The 20,476-nt window shown below is 40.9% G+C and overlaps 1 protein-coding gene across 1 annotated transcript in view; it reads left to right on the top strand.

Moving 5' to 3' along the window:
* Window positions 1–20,476, top strand: part of CDYL (chromodomain Y like) — a 246,996-nt gene that overhangs the window by 217,250 nt on the left and 9,270 nt on the right. The window contains exons 3-5 of the mRNA XM_081086223.1: window positions 8,752–9,008; window positions 10,377–10,549; window positions 16,046–16,256. Of these exons, the coding sequence (XP_080942349.1) occupies window positions 8,752–9,008; window positions 10,377–10,549; window positions 16,046–16,256 (641 nt within the window). The remainder of the gene's footprint in view (window positions 1–8,751; window positions 9,009–10,376; window positions 10,550–16,045; window positions 16,257–20,476) is intronic.

Consider the following 20,476-nt stretch of genomic DNA (forward strand, 5'->3'; position numbering starts at 1 on the left):
TCTGTCCAATATCATTTTGCCTGAAGAACTTTAACATTTCTTATAGTAGAGATCTACTGTCTACAAATTCTCTCAGCTTTTTTCTGGGAAAGTTTTCACTTCTGCTTTGTTTTTGAAGGATATTAATGCTACATATATACCATATGTCCAAGTTGGCTTCTCTTCTTTCATGCACATTAAAAATGCTTTTTCTGCCCTAGTCAGTTTGGCTCAATGGATAGAGCATTGGCCTATGGACTGAAAGGGCCTGGGTTTGATTCCAGTCAAGGGTACATGCCCAGGTTGTGGGCTTGATCCATGTTAGGGGGCGTGCAGGAGGCAGCCAGTCAATGATTCTCTGTCATCATTGATATTTCTATATCTCCCTTCCTCTCTGAAATCAATAAAAATATATTTAAAAATAAAAATGCCTTCTTTTTCTTCTGTTTTTACACTTTTGAAGAAAAAAAAATAAGCAGTTCTGATGGTGTATCTAATATGTCTTTTTCTCTTCCTGCTTTGAAGATTTTCTGTTTATCACTATCTTTCAGTAGGTAATTATGTGCCATAGTATGGTTTTTCTTTGTGTTTATCCCAACTGGTATTTGTTAAGCTCCTTGGGTATATAGGCTTCTGGTTATCAACAAATTATTGAAAACTTTCAGCCATTATTTTCTACAGATATTTTTTACACACCTTTTTTCGGACTCAAATTGCACATATGCTCCACTGCATGATGTTATCCCACAGCACACTTGGGCTTTATTCATTGTATATTCTGTCTTCACTTTTTGCTTCATTTTGGGTAGAGTCTATAGATATACCTTTAAGTTATCTGATCTTTTCTTTTGTGGTATTCAACCTATTAAACACATCCAATGAAATTTTTATTTCTATTCTTCCATTTCCTCATGTTCATGTTGTCCTTTAATTCCTTGAGCACATTGAGGTTATTTATAACAGTTGTGGAAATGTTCTTTTTTCACAATCCCTTTATCTCTCATTTTTAGCTTTCTTTCCATTAACTGTTTAATCTTGGTTATGGGTCCTATTTTCCTATTTGTTTTTTTTTTTTTAATTTATTTTATTGCTTGAAGTATTACAAAGGTATTACATATGTGTCCTTATTTTTCCCCCCGCCCTTGACAATCCCCTGGCCTCCCCTATCCCCCAGTGTCTTGTGTCCATTGGTTATGCTTATATGCATGCATACAAGTCCTTCAGTTGATCTCTTACCCTGCTCCCTCCTGCCCCCCAACCCTCCCCGGCCTTCCCGCTGCAGTTTGACAGTCTGTTTGAGGCAGCTCTGCCTCTGTATCTATTATTGTTCATAAGTTTATAATGGTCTTATTATCCATGAATGAGTGAGATCATGTGGTATTTTTCCTTCATTGACTGGCTTATTTCACTTAGCATAATGCTCTCCAGTTCCATCAATGCCATTGCAAATGGTAAGAGTTCCTTCCTTTTTACAGCAGCATAGTATTCCATTGTGTAGATGTACCACAGTTTTCTAATCCATTCATCTACTGATGGGCACTTAGGCTGTTTCCAGATCTTAGCTATGGTGAATTGTGCTGCTATGAACATAGGGGTGCATATATCCTTTCTGATTGGTGTTTCTGGTTTCTTGGGATATATTCCTAGAAGAGGGATCACAGGGTCAAATGGGAGTTCCATTTTCAGATTTTTGAGAAAACTCCATACTGTCTTCCATAGTGGCTGCACCAGTCTGCATTCCCACCAGCAGTGCACAAGTGTTCCTTTTTCTCCACATCCTCTCCAGCACTTTTCGTTTGTTGATGATAGCCAGTCTGACAGGTGTGAGATGGTACCTCATTGTTGTTTTGATTTGCATCTCTCAGATGATTAGTGACTGGGAGCATGTTTTCATATGTCTCTTGGCTTTCTGAATGTCCTCTTTTGAAAGGTGTCTATTTAGGTCCTTTGCCCATTTTTTGATTGGATTGTTTATCTTCCTTTTGTTAAGTTGTATGAGTTCCCTATAAATTTTGGAGATTAGGCCCTTATCAGATATGACATTGGCAAATATGTTCTCCCATGCAGTGGGTTATTTTCCTATTTCTTTGCATGTTTAGCAAGTTTTGATTGGTAAATGTTGTGACTTTTACATGTTGGATTTTATTGTATGCCTTTAACAGTGTTAGTTAGGTTTGTTTTGGCAGCCAGTTGTTGCTTAGATATTGGTTTGATCCTTTGAAGGCTTATTTTTAAGCTTTGTTAGTGCCGTTCTAGAGTAGCCTCTATAACAGCGGTTCTCAGCCTGTGGGTCGCAACCCCTTTGGCGGTCGAACGACCCTTTCACAGGGGTCGCCTAAGACCATTGGAAAACACATATATAATTACATATTGTTTTTGTGATTAATCACTATGCTTTAATTATGTTCAATTTGTAACAATGAAATTGGGGGTCACCACAACATGAGGAACTGCATTAAAGGGTCGCGGCATTAGGAAGGTTGAGAACCACTGCTCTATAATGTAGCTAGTACTTGTTCTGGGCTCTTTATCCAATGCCCTACATATTCAGTGAAGTCTTTCCATTCTGGCTGGTGAGGGCTTCCAGGCTTTGTGAACTCTGGCAGTTATTCAATTTACAGGTAATCATTCTCTCCCAAGCCTTGTGAATTTCACCCTATGCATGCTCAGATTGGTGTTCAACTCAAGTGGATCCCTAGGCAGTTCTGGAACTGTCTGTGTAGCTCCCTCCTTTTCAATACACCATCTCACAAAATATAGCCTCTTGGGCCTCCTCACAGCCAGTCTGTGTTCTCAGTTCAGTGTTTTTGCAGGCAGTATCTGAGTTCCCCTCCCTGCACTTGCAGCGTGGAAATGGCCTCCAGCCAGTAAATCAGAAGATTGCTGGGCCCACCTTGTTTGTTCCCTTCACTGTAAGAGCATGATCCTGCACTGCCTGTTGTCCGTGTCTGAAGTGGTTATTCCATGGCTATTGTTCAGTTTTCTAGTTTCACTGGCAAGTGAGGAGATCCAGATACTGTTTCCCTCTTGTGGTTGAAAGCAGAAGGCACATTTCATTTTTACAGAGACAGGCTTTTAAAGCAGCAAATTTTAACAAGTTAACAGTACATTTGAAGGTACTGTTTTTGCTGTCAAGCATATTAGGAGAGACACTAAAATGGTGTGTTTTTTCTAGGTGAATTTTATGCCAGTAAACCCTAGAAAATCATTTAGTAGTCTCTGAATTCATATCCTTAAGAAACTATCAGTTCACTGAGACAGGCGTCTGTGTTTTCATTGGATCAGTTTGTCTGGTGAGTCACAATAAATTCTCACACAGTTTGAATTGTGGAGGATTTTTTTCCCTGAATCTCAGTGTTTACCTTTGAATTAGTCATTAGCAGTTGATTCTGCCCTATAGTGCAGTACTCACTGTCCTCAGATTGGCACAAAGTAATCAGCCGTGTGACGTTTTGGCAGGCCACTTATCTCTGATCTCTAAGTGGAGGAAGCTGGACTAAAAGGACTTTACAGTCCCTTTTATTCACTTATTTAGTAAATATTATTATGTGTTCTAAGCACTAGAGATACATTAGTGAATGAGACAGACAGGGATCCTGCTCTCATGGAACTGTATGGAATATGACAATATATCCTATATAATAAAAGTCTAATATGCTAAGTGTCTGACCATTCATTCGACCGTTCGACCAGTTGCCATTATGCACAGTGATGCCCCTGGAGGGCAGGTGTTCTGTCCAGTAGGTTAGCTTGCTACTGAGGTCCCGCTGATTGGGACTGGGCGAGATGGGCTGGACACACCCTGGGTCCCTCCCCAGCCCTGATCATGCACCGGTGGGGTCCCTTGACCTGGCCTGTGCCCTCTCACAATCCAGGACCTCTCAGGGGATGTCCGCAGGCCAGGCCAAGGGACCCCACCAGTGCACAATTCCATGCACCGGGCCTCTAGTACTATAAATACAAATCAAATGAGAAAGGAATAACTGGTGAGGAGTGCTACAAAAAACAAAGAGGGGCAATTGGAAAATGGTGATGGGAAGGGGCCCACATTAGATGGGGTGGTTCAAGAGGGCTTCTCTGAGGAGGTGGCATTTGACCTGCCATCTAGATAAGCAGAAGAAACCAGCCATTTGATACTCCAGGCAAGAGTCAGTGCTGGCAGTCTGATTCTGAGACAGTCCAGCTGTAAACACTTCTCTCCCTAAATTAGGCCACAGAGATGTTATATCGCCCCATAGGTGGACAACAGAGGATCTCGGGAGTCATATTGGGGTGGGTGAAATCAGCAGGGACTGTAATGGCAACCTTGAGCCAGTACAGTTTTAACAGGGAGATGGAGGCCAGGTTCAACAGTCCTGGTCAGCATGAGCCAACATGAATCCATTTCTAAATTTGCAGAACCATGGATAGCTCCATAGGACACATTGCCTAAAAAAAAAAAAAAAAAGTTGGGCTTTTTCTGATTCATGTATAAAGGCGACATGCACTTTGTATCCTAGAAATCCTGCTTTGTAGAAGGAAGCCACCAGGAAAACTTCTTGGAGAGTTAAGGAATGTGTGGCTTTTTTAAATAGGAAAAGAAATGACACTGAGAAACACAAACAGTGTGGGATTTTGTCCTGGTAAAAGCCTGCTACCTAGGCCAACACTGTCTCCTCTGTTGCTGAGAGCATTCTAATGTGCATTGGTACAGCACCAACTAAAAACCAGTTTGGAGTTAGTAACTTTTAAAGACCCAAACAGCTCTCACTTGTTATCACCCTGGCATGTGTAGTCTGCAAGAATCCCTCTTCCCAAGAAGGCCAGAGCCTCTAGCCTGTCTCCACTCATCACACCTCTGTCACCTCACCCTTTACCCCCAAGTCATGTGGCCCTCCAGCTTGCATCTGCACAGGATTATTTCTGATGTGATCTCTTTTTAGTCAGGGAAATCATTATTGTCAGCCATCACCTAAAGATCAGTTGTCCACTCACCTGCAGTTGTATTTCTCTGTTCCTTAAAGCAGCATTTAAAAAATATACATGTTTTTCTTGATTTTAAAGAGACAGGGAGAAGATAGATAGAAATATCAATGATGAAAGATAATCATTGATTAGCTACCTTCTACACATTCCACACTGGGGATCAAGCCCACAACCCAGGCATATGCCCTGATCGGGAACCAAACCATGACCTCCTGATTCATAGGTCAATACTCAACCACTGAGCCATGTCAGCTGGCCTTGAAGCATCATTTTAGCAAATTCCTGATTTGAACATTATGTTTTTTATTTAACAACTTTTATCTGTCTTTCTTGAATCCTATAGTCTGGCTTTTACCCTTAGTACTCTAGTGAAACAACTTGCCTGAGTTTTTTAATGACTTCTAATCTCCCCTTTTTCCCTCCCTCCAATTACTTCTTCTCCATTTTCCTTTACCTCTCTGTGTATGCCACTACTGACACATCCTGTTGCCATGGCATTCTCTCTTTCCTTTTGGGAAGCCTGCTGTTGCCTTCTGGCTTCTCTGTTGCCTCCTGGTCCTGCACATGGCTCTCCCCAGCAGGCTCATTCCTCACTCTTCCCTTTGGTGTTCCTACTCTCAATTCAGCCATCATTTATGGGCACCAATTCCCAAGTACTTATCTCCAGCCTTGACTTCTGCTCCCTCTTTTGTGCTCAGTAGCAACGTCACCTGAATAAAATCTAATTTATCTTCATCTCATCCTTCTTCAGCTACATCAAATTCTCCTATTAGTATCCCTGTCTCCTGGGCACTAGGTTCTGTAGTTCATAATCATTCATGATCCATTTCTCTGTTCTCAAGAAGTTGTCTGGTCATGTCAACTCCAGCTTCGAATTGGAGTGGGTTGAGGAATGATGGACAGAGGTGAAAGTGGAGACAGCAAATATAGACCAAGTTAAGCTGTAATGGACATGTGAGTAGAAGGTAGTGCTGAGAAGAGCAGATTAGAGGGGATATCTAGAGTAGAAAAGATTGGAGGACATTTTTGAACACAGATGGGGAATGATCTGATACCAGAGAGATGGAAGGTTAACAGAAAGAGAAAGGGTCCTCAGAAGGATTCAGCTTGTCTTACTGGTAACAGCTTATTAAATCCTCTTTCAGTTAGACATACTTTAGGTTACAAATCCTATAGATTTGCCAGCATTGGGATGACATAAGCCAAGGTTATGTGTCACAGTATTGTTTGAAATATCAAAAAATTGTTGGATATTAGTGTATGTTGCCCTGTGGGTTAGTAAAATGAATTATAGTACATTTATTCAGTAGACTGCTGTGCAGCTTTAGAAAAGAATAAGAAAACTGGCCTGATAGACAACAATTTCTAAGATTAAGCAAATGAATAACAACAAGATATGACAAAACACTATGTCTGGTATACTACCATTTGTATTTTTTAAAGGAGGGTTGAAGTAGAAATATTTATATTCTTATTTGCTTGCATATACTGTAAACCAAAATTCCCCAAGAGGTGCAGGAAAGGGGAGACTTTTATTTTATTTTATTTTATTTTATTTTTCAGGAGAAACAGTTTGCAAACTGGGAAAATACGGCATCCAATGCAAACTGAAAGTGCACTCCACTGAGACAGAGGGGAGGCTGCCCTTTTTTTCTATCCTCACTGGAGGATATTTTTTCCGCTGATTTCCAGAGAGAGTGGAAGGGAGGTGGGAGAGGGAAAGAGAGAAAGAAACATCGACATGAGAGAGACACATTGATTGGTTGCTCCTGCATGCACCTCTGTTTGGGCTGGGAAACCTGCAGCTGAGGTACGTGCCCTTGACCAGTAATCGAACCCAAGACCCATCTGCGGGCCAAGGCTTTAACTGACCAAATCTGGCTAGGATGAGGCTACCTTTTATCAAGAAAGTTTCCAACCAGATTCCCAGTTAGTCCAAATTGTGCAATTCTGACTGGTTGTTATAAAAGTAAATGAGGATACAATTGTCCACTTCTGATTGAACGGAACAGGTTTCAATCCACTGATTGAAAGATGAAACTAGGGCTTCCCTGCAGTGGGTGACTCAGACAGCCTACACAGCAGGCCACAGTGTGGGAAGCCGAGAGTTCAGTCTAAGGATTTTCCCAATATACAGAGTATTGGAGGAGCCCCTGTCAGCAAATGGCTGCTAGCTCATTCTTTATAAAATTTGGACCTTCAGTTGATCATTGGAAGTTTATTTCAACATATACATTTCTTCTTGGGGTTCACATCAGATCTGTTTTTCCTCAGGGTCCACAGATATTTCAAGGATACATGGAAACCAGACAGTGGCTAACTGGAGGGCTGAGGGTCCTGGGTAGATGGCACCTTAGAGGACGGGGAGATGATGGGAGGCCTTTCACCATATGTCTTTTTTACATTTTTAGACTCTTGAACTATTTACATGTATTTTAATCTCTTCCAATTTTTAAACAAACTGAATTGATTAAGAAAGTTTTCCAAAATACTTGTGCCAGTTGAATGAAAATCAGGTGGTTTTACATCGGAAATGATTTGACTTCTCTAAATGTCCTGTTGTGAGTCTTCTTTGGTGGCCTTGACCTATTCTTTCACTTTGGAGGAAATGCTTCCAACTCATATTTTATCATGTTCTTCTTCTTAGAGAACTTAACTTCTCCATTGCTAATTTTATTAAGCAGTTTTCTTACATTTCCTTCCCTTTCTTCTACCCAAAGGCTCTGTGTACTCATTATCAGGTTAGATAATATGTAGACAGGTCATATAAATAGGAGGATAATTATTTACCTAATACTTGAATTCTTACCCTGACATTTCTTGGTAACCCTAGGAAAGTATTAAATAAAACTCTTGACTTTATCATAATAAATATTAAATTCAGGAGATCATATCTTTAAGACAAATTGAAAAACAGCAGCCAGGTTTGACGCTGAGGAGCTGCCGCCGGCAGGAACTTTTGGTGGCAGGAAGGAGAGCTGTCTTTAGTGACAGAACATGTAGTAGAGCTAGGACCCCGCATCCTAAGTGGCCACATCCCAGGACATCCAAAGGAACTCCTGAGTATCTTGAGTACCTCACTAGGGCTGGTGGTCTGCAGTGGCAGCCATGGCACCAATTGGTAGAGCAGCCCCGCAGAAATGGATGGTTGCACCTTAACTGGTTTGGCTCAGTGACTAGAGCATCAGCCCATGGACCGAAGGGTCCTGGGTTCAGTTCTGGTCAAGGGCATGTACCTTGTTTGCGGACTCAGTCCCCAGTAGGAGACGTGCAGGAGGCAGCTGTTCTATTTTTTCTCTCTCATAGATGTTTCTATCTCTCTATTCCTCTCCCTTCCTCTCTCTAAAAAAAATCAATAAAAATATTTTAAAAAAAAATAAATTGGTGGTTGCATCGTGTGTCTGCACAAGTTGATAGATTATCTTGGTTCTAATAAGATATTTTCTTGAATCAGTTTCCTTTTTCCTTTCAACTTCTCAAGCCTGAAATAGGTATTATCCATGAGACCCATTCTCTTTTAATACCATTCTTCAGAAGTCTCAAATTTTGTTGCTTCTTTCAGCAAATACCTTCCCATCTTTCTTTTTTAAGCAAAATAAGCAAGAGGGTGATTTCCTTGTCAGACTTTGATGGAAAAAAATGCCCTTAAAAGTAGGCTTTCCAAAGTTTCTGATTTTTAATGTTCTTGCATTAAAATGTTACAATTCTGAGTTTGTAAGGAACATTTTTAACTAATTCAAAGATGACACTGGGAGTGAAATTGGTAGCAGGACATCACAGACCACTGTGATTTCAAACTCTTGGCAGGTACATCTCCGTTTATGGACGCATTAACAGCCAATGGAACAACCAACATACAGACATCTGTTACAGGAGTGACAGCCGGGAAAAGGAAATTTCTTGACGACAGAAGAGACCAGCCTTTTGACAAGCGGTTGCGTTTCAGTGTGAGGCAAACAGAAAGTGCCTACAGATACAGAGATATTGTCGTCAGGAAGCAGGATGGCTTCACCCACATCTTGTTATCAACAAAATCATCAGAGAATAACTCACTAAATCCAGAGGTGAGAAATGTTCCTTGGGCTGCTTTGTGCGTCCTGTTTCTCCAAGCCCTGTTTGCCAGGCCTGCTCAGCCAAATTGGCACCTTTTTGTGTGTTTTTCTAACTCTCCTTCTGGGCTATTTCATAGTAACCACCAGGAGGTAGGAAGCACAGGTGAAGTGTGACAGTCTTGGTCCTTGTAACCCTCATGACTGCAGTGAAGTCGGGACAGTATGCGTGTGTTGAGTGTCCATCTTCATTGTCAAGGGTGTGGATTGGGACAGGAACCAGAGTTCTGAATGGAGGAGGTGGTAATTGTGCTCCAGGTTATGAGCTCTTAACCTGGGGGCGTGTGGGGCATCTGGGAGATTCCCGCCTCCCTGAAGTTACATGTAGAATGTGTGTGCGCACATTCTTTTCTTTATCTCGTCATCAGATTCTCAAAGGGTTCTTTGTTGTAACAAGACTGAAATAACCCTGGGTTTCAACCCTTTCAGAGTATTTTAACATCATTCCCAGTCAATCTTCAGCATGGAAGTGGAGCTTAACACCTACAACAATTTCAACACATGTTCACTACTAGTAGTACCTGGTAAAGTTAGTTTTCAAGGATTAAGGGAAACTAATGCTTGCAAAGGTTTAATTCTTTGACCTAAATAGATAACCTTGGTTCTAGTAATATCTAAAATCAGAAGTATTTGAACCTGCATTGTACCTTATTTAAAATTTAAAGTTCTGGTAATTGCTTGTTTTCCACTTGTGAGCAGCGAGGTCAAGTTTTTCCCAAACAAGAAAACCAAACTGCATCAAGTTTGTATATCTGGCCACGGTCACATGACAAACCAGTTCGGCACTGGTTCCCAGTCCACTTTCAGACTACAGAGCCCCTTCATTGGTTATTTGTAAATGCTGCAGAGATGATTCCAAATGGTTTTGTGCCTTTCTAACAGTCTCCATGCTCAGATCCTAGCACCTAATGCACTTAAGCACCACACTATTGGGATTTCTGTCTCAAGTGTGGCAGGCTGGTGTTCAGCAACAACAACAAAACCCAGGGAACTGAACTGGTTTCTTTCAATGGTTGAATGTGTCAACTGCTGTTTCAAGTGGACATAATATGTAATTTGCCGTATCTTGTGAGAGCCACAATGACTGGGATATTAAGGTAACTTAGATTCACATGTCTTTCCAATTATACTTTCTGGCTAGCATTCCCAATCTTTGGTTACAGAAATAAGAAATTTGTGAGTTATTTTAAATTGTGGTAGATACAGGGAACAGTATTAGGCTGTAAATCTACTTTCTGTAGATCTAGATATTCCACAATGAAATGCTTTTAGGATTCTGTATCAAAAATACTCTTTGCCACTTTAATTTTTGGTGACTTTCAGGTAATGAAAGAAGTCCAGAGCGCACTGAGCACGGCTGCTGCCGACGACAGCAAGCTCGTGCTGCTCAGCGCAGTGGGCAGCGTCTTCTGCTGCGGTCTCGACTTTCTTTATTTCATACGGCGCTTAACAGATGACAGAAAAAGAGAAAGCACTAAAATGGCTGAAGCTATCAGGTATGCATGAATGGCATTTTTAAAACATTGGTTTGAGTGTTTTGCTTTTAGTTACCAATGGCTGATAGGACAGGCTTAAACAAGCTTGTGAATGAAATGTACATCTCCTTCCACTGGGAGACACGAGTAGTAAAAGTAATTAAATCATCTATCTTTTCTGTGGGCCTGGCATACGTTACTACTTGCCTTGAGCAAATAACTGATTTCAAGTCTGGCTCAAACCCTGTGAAGTGCTCAGGGAACATTTAATGATTAGAGTATACAATAGCATATAGCCACATTATTTGCCATATGAGTGTGTTCTGTCTTCGCCCCTTAAATAAAGATGCATTCTCTTTCACATAATGATTTATATTTGCTTGACTCTAAAATAAATTGTCTAGGCTTTGTGATGATCCAGTTTCATAATATCACACGAAAAGTTTTGTTGTGTTTTTTTTTTAGTATAAGCACTACACATTCTTTTTCAAATTTATCCTGAGTGTCAGCGACACATAAAACTATAACATAGAGTAAAAAGTAAAAGTTTCCTCTATCTCACCCCCCATCTACAGTTCATTTGTATGTCTTCCCCAACCATTTTCTAAACATTTTTAAATATGTATTCCACACACATACACACACACACACACACACACACACACACACACAATAAAGCTTTACTTTTATTTCTGTTAAATAAATGGAATTATACAGTGTTGTTTTACAACTTCCTTTTTTCATTTAATAATATGACTAGATGTTTCCATTTTCGCTGTTTCTGTTTTTGGATTTTTCCACTACTATATCTTAACAGTTGAAAATCTTTTCCTAGAACCACATAATTCTGCTATAAGCATGTCCAGGTGCATATATTTTATGTCCCTCATTTCTCATGCTAATTACTATATGTATTTAAAGTATCTAATTTTCCATAGTGAAATGTACTTATTTATTTAAAGTGAATGAAACCCAGCCCTGGCTTGTGTGGTTCAGTTGGTTGGAGTGGCATCCCATGCACAAAAAGCTCGAAGGTTTGATTACCAGTCACATACCTAGGTAGCGGGTTTGGTCCGTGGATGAGGTGCATATGAGAGACAACTAGTCCATGTTTCTCTCTCACATCAATGTCTGTCTGTCTGTCTGTCTGTCTCCTCAAATAAATAAATAAATAAATAAATAAATAAATAAATAAATAAAGCCTTGAGTAAAGATTAAAGTGAATGAAGCCGAGTCACCAACCAAGAGTGCTCCCCACACACCTCCCTAAAATGACATGTCCCTAAGTGAGTCGTTAAGGACCCTTTGCTATTTACAGAAAGATGAAAACTTAGAGAGTCACAGATTTGCAAAATGGCAATAAAGTTGGTTGGGTCGTCTCTAAAATCCCTAGGTATTTGGAGAGTTGACATTGGGCCTCTTTTGATAATTACTGGGCTTCATGTGGCTGAGACCCTAAGCAGTGACCTTGGGGACACAGCTTTGTGGTCCCTAATCCATTCAGAAGTGCATGTCAAGATTGGTAGAGTGCGCTTCTGTTTTGGTAGGTCTGGAGTTGCGTGTGGCATCTCTCTCTGACAGATCTCCACACGTCGGGCATTACTTTGGCCTTTTATAACATTTTTAATGATTTTCAAAATTATGTTTTCTCATATGGTATATACATGTATACAGGGCATTGTTTATTTCTTAGTCTTCTTGAACATTACCATTTCTTAAGCTATCATATAGTAGTTTTTCAAAAATACTTTCATTTCAAGTGTTATTTTTAGTCTCCTAAATAATTTCAAATTTGTAGAATGCTAGATGGGACCATCTTGTTATTCAGTTTGAAATTAAACTGCTTGACCATCCATGTGATTCCTTGAGAGATTGTCAGTACCTCTAAGACAATCCTAATTGTTAAGTCCATTCTCTTTTCAGGATGAACTAGTGAACTTAATTTTTATTTTTCTGGTACAAAACATGTCTTAGATGGTGACCGCATGTTTTTTGTAAGAGCACACTGATTTTACACATAATACTGTGATTTGGGGAGATCTGCTCTGTTAAGAAAATAGACCTTGCCAGCCAATGCTTCTCAGTGCTGGCTCACTTCACCCCACAGGTATTTCCCAGTGCGCCATTTCTAAATCTTGTTGGTGCCTCAACCCTAATCCCAGCCCATTCCTCCAGGGTTGAATTGCTCTTGTCAAGGCTAAGGCTCATATTGTTGGGATTAGAAAAAGCAGAGGAGAGATAGATTAGAGAGATTTCATTTGTTAAACTTCTAGGTAATGCTAAATGTTTATTTTCATCAACTACCCACTCCCCCACTTTTTTCTCCTGACCTTCCCACTCTCCTCACTCCTCATAAGAACTGAATCAGTATTCTAGGGAAAAGTCAAATCCTGCTTTAGGGAAACTTAACTTGGGTCTTCTTTAAAGAAATGAATATATTTTTGTCATTGTGAATTTTTCTTAATGTACACTAGCAGGATCCTAAAAATAATTAGTTACACCAGATTCACTTAACTTTTACTCTTGCTCATTTGCATTTCAGTTAAGTTTTATATGTATAAAATTAGCCTATACACATAAAGCTATTGCTGTGTGTATTTTTTTGTTTCTGTGGTATCTTGTCTTGATTTCTTAAAACTTTGGGGCAAAGAATGTCATTATAGCAAGTTTCCAAAAGAAAAGTAGGAAATAAGATTAGATTTAAACATTAGCTTTGTCAGGAATCTACTGCCGCTAATTCTGTTATCAGAATTATTGGTGATAAACAGCTTACAAATAAATTGTAATAAAAATATTTGGTACATTAGTGATAAAATTATTATGAGTCAGTTTGTAAAGTTAGGCTTTTGAAATCTTTGGGAACTGAAAGACCAGGGAGCCTTCTCTTCCCAGAGGGGGGGCATCTTCTACCACCACAGAGCGAGACAGAGACCTGGGTAAAGAACAAGGCCGGTGAGTAAGCATGCCCCTAGAACCAGCCGCTCCCCCATTCAGCCCTGTTCTATATATTCACTATGAAGGGAGAGCTCAGCTGAGATGGGGCAGTGAGCTACTAAAACTTCAGATCTGGTGACCTCATTTCCCTCAAACAGTTCCTAGAGTAGTGGGTTTATGTGAGTTTCTAACTCTTTGGTATGTCTGTGAAGTGTTAAATGTTCTTCAAAAGAATGGATAGAATTTTTATTTTGTTTAATTATAAGTCTTTTAAAACTCCATTTGTGGCCAATGATATTTCCTTCGTTGTCATACCCACACAGTCTTTAATTCAATTTGCAGATAATTCAAAGGAAACTGAATTTTAAATTCAATATGTTGCATTGAGCTGAGCATATTTGAACATCCATGCATTTTGATTTTGTTTTAAAATAACTTGCAAAAGCAAGGAAAACAGGTTCTCCTTGAATGCCAGGCCCTTGGAGCTTCATCCCCAGCCCTGAAGGCAGCTCCGCATCCCCACTTCTGGTAGTGACTGGGAAGTTTATACTAAACAGAAAAGCAACTTGATAAAGTTTTGTTTTGTTTTTGTGTTTTTAAACAAAACCAATTTATCTGAGAACCATGCTCATCTCTGGCCTCCTAGAGTTTACACTCTAGGATGTGTTCACAAAGGTCCAGGTTGTGTTCTCTGAAAAGGGAACATATCTTCACCCCAGAGGGTGCTGGCTAAATTCATCCCCTTCTCAGAAACAGCTATGGCTTTCAGATTAAGTTATCATTCCAAGCAAAAATAACAATTAAAGCAGCACCAAGGGGTGGGAGATCCAGTTCCAAAAATATTTCTCCAGCTTGTTAAAAATACAAGCTTTGATTTTGCAATATCTATCTTAGAACCTTTTTTCTTTTATCCAAACATGTAGAGAGAGAAAACACTGCTACATGGAATAATTAATTCCTTTTACCATTTCTCTATAGAATTTATTACACTATTTTGATCATTTTTTCCATGTTAATCTACCATCCCATTCGTAGTTTCCAGATGTTCATATGAGGTAGATGAAAGTGGAAAGACATGCAAGTATCTTCATGTAGATTGTCAACAGTTATTTCAAGGACCTATTTAAAAGATTGCCTGGCTCTCTTTGTATCAGTAAAACCCAGTGTGATCTTTCTACCAGTGCCTTAGATGCTCTCATTTAAAAAGTCTTAGTGCACCTCATTCATTTGAATGAATTTATTTTCATTCAAGAAAAAGATTCAGCAAATTTTGGGGACCAGGCTGAGGTCTATGACTATGGGTACCTTTAAGAACAGTTTATGGAGCTAGGCTTGCAAACTGCCAAATTCTGCATACAGTCCCTCCTTTTTTCCTGTTCTACACATGCACACACATACTCATCCCCCAACCCGTCCTCGAAAAAATATATGGCCCTCTGTGTCAGTGGGGAGCAGGGGTACTATCTAAGATGCCAAATCATGATTTTCAGAGAAAATCTGAACAGAATGCTCTAGCTTTTAAATTGCTGAATGGTAGAGAACACCCAAAGATAGGGGTCAGATTTAGAATTTAGAATTCTGTGATTCTGATCTGTAGCTAAGACTGCCTTAAAGGAATTATTGGGTACTTACTTTGGTGTGTATTTTTCCTTCTCTTACCCATGTTAAAGCAGAACAAAAAAGCAACCTCTGAGCATAAAAAGAGCTTCTAGTGGTGGAGAAGGTGCACATTCCCAGTATGGCATGGCACCAACCTACCCTCAAGCAGCCTACTATTCCAGCCTGAACCTAAAACAAATCTACAAATAGCTTTGGCTCCGTTTTGTAAAATGTCCCATCCTCTGTGAAGGCCATCCTACCCTTAGTCTCACTCTCCTCTGAAATCCTGCTTTAATTGTATTCCACAACACATAGTCAAGTTCAGAATGGTGTCTATGGTTTCTGCTCTTCTTGTTTGAATCTCATATTTTAAACCAGCCTGTAAGCTTCTTGTCTCTATATCCTCAATGGCATTCAGTCTAGTCCTATATAAACTCAGGAAATATCTGTTGTTTCCAAATAATCAGCTGTCTAAAATCACATAATCCAGTCCAGATCCCAACCCCATGGTTCCTGACCACAATCCTCCAGTCTTTGCTCAACATTGGACAGTGTTAATAGTATGCCCTGTGCTAGGTTTTCTCTGTGAGAGCTTCTAGATTGGTCATCTGAAGCTCATGATGTTTATTGGGCTTCTTGTGTCTTAAAGGGAAGGAAGGCTGAGGGAAAAAACATACTGGTCATAGAGCCCATGAGCCACTGCAAATGTAAGAGCAGCCTCAGGCTGTATGTTGCCCATCATCTTCAGATAGGTCCTGTTGCAACAGCCACTTCCAACATGGCAGCTTGGGTATCAGTAAGCCTTTCTAGCACACAACAAATAAATCCGTGGGCCACAACTCCTGAGGGACGGCCTTCAACAAATCTCAACTCATAATTTTCACAGAGTTTACATCCTAATAAATTGAATTCCATAATAGTGGGGTTTTTTGTTGCTCAAATACATAATATTTTGAGTAATTCCCCATTTATTTTTCATTTTAGAAACTTCGTGAATACTTTCATTCAGTTTAAGAAGCCTATTATTGTAGCAGTAAATGGCCCTGCCATTGGACTAGGAGCATCCATATTGCCTCTTTGTGATGTGGTTTGGGCCAATGAAAAGGCTTGGTTTCAAACACCCTATACTACCTTCGGACAGAGTCCAGATGGCTGTTCCACCGTTATGTTTCCCAAGATTATGGGAGGAGCATCTGTGAGTACCTCGTTTTAAAAAATCATTTTAGAAAACTTCCTGAAGAAATCTAATTTGGTTATTGGTTTCCTAATATATACAGGGTGTCATGTATGGGGACTTTTCATCAAATACACTTGTAACTCATTTCTTGTTCATTAACTTATATTTTTTAATTCATGAAATCATACATTTTCATATTGGTTTTATAGAACATCTATGGACACTGTTCAATCTCATTTTCTAGAGAAGGACCTCATTCAGTGAGAAATCTGTATCTCTACATAGTTAATATTGACATCCACTATTAGTAAATACCCAATTTGTAACCCATACAACAGAGTTTGCGCTGGAAGGGTCTTTTATACCTAATTACCTAAAAGCTACACTCTACGTGAAAGGATGAGTCACACTTGTCTCACCTTAAATCAGAACTTAGAAATGATTCAGCTTAGTGAGGAAGGTGTGTTGAAAGCCAAGATAGGCCAAAAGCTAGACCTCTTGCATCAGTTAGCCAAGCTATGAATGCAAAGGAAAAGTTCTAGAAGGAAATGAAAAATGCTACTCCAGTGAACATACAACTGATAAAAAAGCAAAATAACCTTATTGCTGATATGTAGGAAGTTTTAAAATCAAACAAGCCATGGCTTTCCCTTACACCAAAGCCTAATCCAGAGCAAGGCCCTAACTCTCTTCAAGTCTGTGGAAACTGAGAGAGGTGAGGAAGCTGCCAAAGAAAAGTCTGAAGCCAGCAGAGGTTGGGGTTTAAGGAAAGACGCTGCCTCGATAACATGAAAGTGCAGGGCGAAGAGGCGAGTGCTGATGTAGAAGCTGCAGCATGTTATCCAGAAGCTCTAGCCAAGATCATTAACGAAGGTGGCCACACTGAACAGGTTTTCATTGTAGATGAAACAGCCTTATGTTGGAGGAAGATGCCATCTAGGGATTTCATAACTAGAGAGGAGAAGTCAATGTCTGGCTTCAAAGGACAGGCTGACTCTTGTGAGGGGCTAATGCAGCTGGTAACTTTCAGTTGAAGCCGATGTTCACTTACCACCCCAAAAATCCTTGGGCCCTGAAGAATTATACTAAATCTACTCTGCCTGTGCTCTGTAAATGGAACAGCAAAGCCTAAATGACAGCTCATCTATTTACAACATGGTTTACTGAATATTTCAAGCCCACTGTTGAGACCAACTGCTTAGAAAAAAGATTTCTTTCAAAATATTACGCTCATTGCCAATCCACCTGGTCAACCAAGAGCTCCAACTGAAATGTACAGTGAAACTAACGTTGTTTTCATGCCTGCTAACACCACAGCCATTCTACAGCCCATAGACTAAGGAGTAATTTTGGTTTTCAAGTCTTACTATTTAAGGAATACATTTTGTAAGGCTATAGCTGCCATACAAAGTACATTGAAATCCTTCTAGAAAGGATTTCCCATTCTAGATGTCATTTAGATCATTTATCATTCCTGGGAGGAGGTCAAAATATCACCGTTAACAGTTTGGAAGGACTTGATTCCAACCCTCATGGGTGACTTTGGGGGTTCAAGCCCTTATGGAGGAAGTAACTGCAGATGTGGTGGAAATAGCAGGAGAACTAGAGTTAGAAGTGGAACCTGAAGAAGTGACTGTAGTGCTGCACTCATGATAAACCTCTAATGTAGTGGTTCTCAACCTTCCTAATGCCGCGACCCTTTAATACAGTTCCTTGTGTTGTGGTGACCCCCAGTTTCATTGTTACAAATTGAACGTAATTAAAGCATAGTGATTAATCACAAAAACAATATGTAATTATATATGTGTTTTCCGATGGTCTTAGGCGACCCCTGTGAAAGGGTCGTTCGACCCCCGAAGGGGTCGCGACCCACAGGTTGCGAACCGCTGCTCTAATGGATGGGGAGTTGCTTCTCATGCATGAGCAAAGAAAGTGGTTTTTTTAAGATGGAATCTACTCATGAAGATACTGTGCAAATGGTTGGAGTGGCAGAAAAGGATGTAGAACACTACATAAACTTCGCTGATGAAGCAGCAGCAGGTTTGAGAGGACTGACTCCAGTTTTGAAAGAAGTTCTACTCTAGGGAAATGCTATCAAGTAATATCACATGCTACAGAGAGTCAGTTTGTTCATGAAAGCAAGAGTCCGTCAGTGTGGCAAACTTCAGTCTCGTCTTATTTTAAGAAATTGCCACAGCCACCCCCACGTTCAGCAACCAACACCCTGATTGGTGTGCAGCTGTCAACACTGAGCAGGACCCTCCACCAGCAAAGATAATGACTTGCTGATGGCTCAGATGCTGGTTAGAGTTTTCTAGCTATAAAGTGTTTTTAAATTAAAGTATGTACATTGTCTCTAGACATCTGCTATTGCACGTGAAATAGACTACAGTATGGTATGAACTTAACTTGTATGTGCATTGGGAAACAAATTCATGTGAATTGCTTTATTGTCATATTCACTTTATTGCGATGGTCTGTAACCCAATCTGCAGTGTCTCTGAGGTATTCCTGTAGTGTCTCCAAAAGCAGATGCTAAGTGGAGTTAAGTAGCCAATACCTATTGAAGGGACAAGGAAGAGATAGGGGGAGAAATTGAACTGTGAGCAGGCCCAACAAAGCTTCTGCTATCCCACGGGGCATATATGGCCTCTTAATAGATGTACCACAGTGGACCGAAGTGGCTGCTTCCTTTATGTCCATTGTCACTGAGTGTGGGCTGTGCCCATGGACAGGTGGCTCTCTGCAGCTGGGAAGTCCCCTCAGGAGCTAATGGATGTCTGCTGATGGCACTGCCAGCAGCTGGGGCAGCAAGACCTCCCTGTAGTGGCTCTCAGCGGCACATCTCTGCATGCGCCACAGCCCACCTCTTGTCCCTTGGATCTGCCTCTTCAGTTTGCAGGGGGCAGTTCCTCCAGGTTCCAGAGTCCTCTCTTCCTGGGGGAGACGTAGAGGAAGAGGATTAGACAGTGGTAACTGCTGCAGGCAAGAACTACGTGGATGTTAAAATTAGTGGGTAGTAAAAGTACCATGAGAAGAAGGATATTTGCATCCTCGCTTTATTTACGATAGAAAAATTAGTAACTTTCAAGTAGAGAAGCCTGCAGACACCTCCTTCCTGAGAGATTAAAGTTCACCAGAAACAAGGCCTATCGGCTGTGGTTTGCCTTCATGTGCTGCACGGAGAATGGCATCGCGTCAGCCTGCTGGAGTCCTGCCAGATGTGCATTGCCTCAGTCTCATCCAGGGAGTGCCAGGCAGTCCAGGTGTGGCACATCTATAGATGCAGAGCAGCGCCCTTCTGCCACAGTCGGAGAACTCGCTGAAGGACTGAGAAGCCTTTGCAGACTGGGGACGCCAAGAAGAACTGACAGCTCAGTGCAGTGTGGCTTCTCAGGATCCTGATCAGAGAAAGGACAGCAGTGGGAAAACTGGCAACATTTGCGCAGGATTTGTAGTTCCATTCATCGTATTATATCAATGGGAATTTTATGGTTTTGGTCACTGTAAAATGTCCTATAAGATGTTAATGTTAAGGGAGAGCTGGGTGATGGGTTGACAAGAACTCTCTATACTACTTTTGTAATCTTTCAATAAGTCTAAAATTATTCCCAAAATAGAAAGTTTTAAATAGTTTAAATCAAGGAATGTAAAGGAGGAGAGGGCTTAATATGACAAACTGCAGCCGCCCTGCCATAGCTGGTCTTAGTCCTCCCTCACCTCATCCTCTCCCTTCCTGTGTTAAGTCACCCCCCTCACCACCTCTGCCGGCCTCAGTGCTGCCCTGGTGGTAGGTCACTGGTCCCCAAGAGGCCTGAAGCCTGGTCATCATGTCCTGCTCAGCTGGAGTTGGCAGGGAAGGAGGAAGGGGCTCCTGGTGGGCCTCAGGATTCCACACATCCCCTCCTCACCTGCTGGACCTGGGCTCAGACATCAAGTGCTCAGGCAGTGGTCAGAGCTTCAGGTTCTCTGGGACCCTTGTTGTGTCTGCCAGCAAAGCGTGCCCCCTCTGGGCCAGCAGCGCCCAGAGATGTGAGGAGAGGAAGCACAATGTCCCTCAGTAGATCATTGGGAGGGATCATAAGTGCAGCCATTCCTACTTCCACCCTTTCTCTCCCAGGCTTGTGTTCTTCCTGTTGTGAACATGGTACAATATCAAGGTCTTTGCATTGTGTATACTGTGAGTTGGAAGACGGTGCCCATCCTCCTGGAGCACACCTGCTGGCTGGTGCTACTCT

Source organism: Myotis nattereri (assembly GCF_964212035.1).
Source record: "Myotis nattereri genome assembly, chromosome: 3".
NCBI lineage: Eukaryota > Metazoa > Chordata > Mammalia > Chiroptera > Vespertilionidae > Myotis > Myotis nattereri.